At 37.8% G+C, this 2,937-nt stretch overlaps 1 protein-coding gene across 1 annotated transcript; it reads left to right on the top strand.

The window, feature by feature from the left end:
* LOC113336043 lies at positions 1-1,194 on the top strand. Its single transcript, XM_026582038.1, has 3 exons — positions 1-206; positions 316-397; positions 496-1,194. The coding sequence occupies exons 1-3, from the start codon at positions 1-3 to the stop codon at positions 1,192-1,194; spliced, it is 987 nt and encodes a 328-aa protein (XP_026437823.1).
* The last annotated feature ends 1,743 nt before the right edge of the window (positions 1,195-2,937 follow it).

Consider the following 2,937-nt stretch of genomic DNA (forward strand, 5'->3'; position numbering starts at 1 on the left):
ATGAATAGTGTAGTTACGAAGTTTAATCAACTTGGTAGAAACGAGGATAACACTCGATTTCAGTCAGCAGTTAATAAGTTGTCTGTTTTCAGACAATCCGGTGAATTTCAAGGTAAGAAACGTGTGGCATCGTTTTCAGAGGAAGAGTTCCAACAAATGAAATTGGATGTTCTCAAGAATTGTGATGAAGTGCACCAATATGAGGAGTACGTGTTCTCTACTTGCTCTTTCTCCTTATGTACAGTGAATAATGCTAGATTGTGAGATTGTTTTCGTGCACATGTATTTGAATGATTTTCTTATGGCAATTTACAGAGAACACAAATCTATGCTTGAAGGAACTAGCCACGCACATAGAAAACACACAGAAGAATTTCCTAGATGGTTTGAACGTAAAGTGAGTCTCAATTCAATACTATTAACATGCATGTTTTGTTCGCCACACAGGCTTCTTATGATTTCTGACTTCGGCGGGATTTTTTCTATAACAAACAGATTTACCAACTGCACAAAGAGACCAGTCAGGTGAGTGAAGAACTATTATCATTGGCCGGAGGTCCTTGCCGAGAAGCTCTGTCTTTCAACATTTACACGGTCAATGGGTACCGCTTTCAGACAAAACGTTGGGAGCAGGGAAGAACGACACAAAACGCTGGAGTATGTGTAACCATCGAGAAGGATTATTTTGGAGTGCTAACTGATATTATAGAGTTGAGGTATGTGGGTGGATTCCGTGTTGTTCTTTTCAAATGTGATTGGCGGGATGTAGATAGTGATAGGGGATGCAGGAAAGATAAACATGGAGTTGTTACTGCTGTTAATAGAACCGTAAGTTGTTGGCAAGATGAACCTTATGTGTTACCTTCTCAAGTATCACAAGTTATGTATGTGAATGAAGGAGAGGAGTCCCAGTGGCAGACAGTGATAAAACTAAAACCTCGGAACTATTATGATATGCCGGTGCGTGATATTAATACAGATTTGAGTCCTAGTGAAGCAGCACAGGATTTGTACTCGGCTTATTCTATGGAAGATGTACAACTTGAACCGCAGCAGGATGATGATGACAATTTTGTTTGGGATAGGTGTGATGTTCCGGAAGAAACCGTCACTTACGTTGCGCCAGAACAAGGACGAGGGAAAGCTGTCGATGAAGATGATGCTGATGTTGAAAGTGTTTATACTACTAGATGATGATTTGCTCGAATTTGAAGAGTCTGACAACGAGATGGACTGGGATTAATTTTAGTTGTTTGTTTTCTTTCATACTGCCGTGAAACTGTAAAAGAAGCTTAGCTTTGTAAATGAAATTGGTATCTTTTTTTTAATAAACAAAAGAAGACTGGTATCGTCAAAATCAAGCAAACAATTACTTATACTTCTTTGATCTGATGAAAAGAGAATTCCATTTGAAAATGCTCATTACATTGGACCCATTTTCAAATCAATATCTGAGAAAAGAACAAGAAATTTAACAAACCAATACATTTAACAAACCAATACGTTGGACCCATTAATTCAGAGACTTTGGTAACACAGATAATTAGGTACAATGAAATGTGGAAACCTATAAATCTCATATAATCTCTCTAATGAACGGGTAGTCGCTAAATTTAGTCGCTCAGATAGGTTTGACCAACCAAATACTTATTGAATCGCTGGTCATCCTAGCTCGAAGTAAGTAGCTACCAAACCTACAACGGCGGTTGCTATATTCTTAACGGGAAAAGAATTTTACCGACTAAACTACTCTATGTGGTCGCTCAAATTAGTGGATATATATTAATACCGAGCCGCTTGTTTGATGGTCGCAAGTTAAGTAGCTTGATCCTTGAAGCGACGAAAATTTTGGGTGCTTGCTAAGTTTTTAGTTGCTTAAGCCATGTTTTCTTGTAGTGACAAATTTCAATTAGGATGCAGATTTTGGTCCATGGAATCCAAGTTTGATCACCAGACGTATTTGTGCTCATAATGCGAAGTTTGTATCATGGAGTAAATATGGCTCACTAAGAAATTTTCGCAGTGACAATGTTTATTATGACATGACAATTTTTCGTTTATATCAGATCTTTTTTTTTTTTGGTTAGCGTCATATCGATCACATAACATGTTCGAAGTCATGATGTGCATTTTAGATCACGTAGAAGATTTTAAGTCATAGTCGTTAACAATATCATTAGATCGAACGAATTTTAGTCCATCGGGTAGGTTTTGGATAACCGGGAGATTCTAAGTTCATGATGCACATTGTTAATTATGGGGGAAATGTTGGTACGAAAGACAGGTTTCAAGTCAGAACGAAAATTCCGTGTCACGAGCAAAAATTTGGATCGCATAACGTATTTTATTTACTTGATGCAGATTCTCGGTTGAATGCCAATTCGGGGGCAAAAAAGAAATTCTGAGTTGAAAGGGAATTTGGGTTACAGGTTTCAAGCCAGAATGTTTTCTCTCCCATCCTTTAGGCCTTGTAGTCTTATCACCGATCCTTCACTTCAAATACAATTCGCAACCAACTTCAAGAACAACAACAAACTCAATCATCATTCTATAGTCCAACATAAATAGAGAGATCCCGAAACAAGGGCTCTGATACCCGAATTGTCACAGGTTCAAACTATCCTAATATACAACAGCCAACATTGACAACGGTACTATGCAGTCTCAGTCAATTCACACTTAGTCAATTTCAATTCTCTTGACTAAAACTCTATTCATCCAATACTAAACAGAGGTTCTGCTCAAAATCATTCAAGCTACTAAATCAAAAAACACACTCCACTTGATGCATAAAGGGTAAGCCAAACAAAAGGATAAATTCACCAACAGAACTTAGCTTTAATCTTGGCCGAAGCCTTATTATTACTGCACACTTAGGATTACACAAACTTCTGGATACCCAAACCTTCACAAGATCTCGCTCCGTGTAACCAAACT

This window comes from Papaver somniferum, unplaced genomic scaffold (genome assembly GCF_003573695.1).
Source record: "Papaver somniferum cultivar HN1 unplaced genomic scaffold, ASM357369v1 unplaced-scaffold_150, whole genome shotgun sequence".
In the NCBI taxonomy this organism is placed as follows: domain Eukaryota; kingdom Viridiplantae; phylum Streptophyta; class Magnoliopsida; order Ranunculales; family Papaveraceae; genus Papaver; species Papaver somniferum.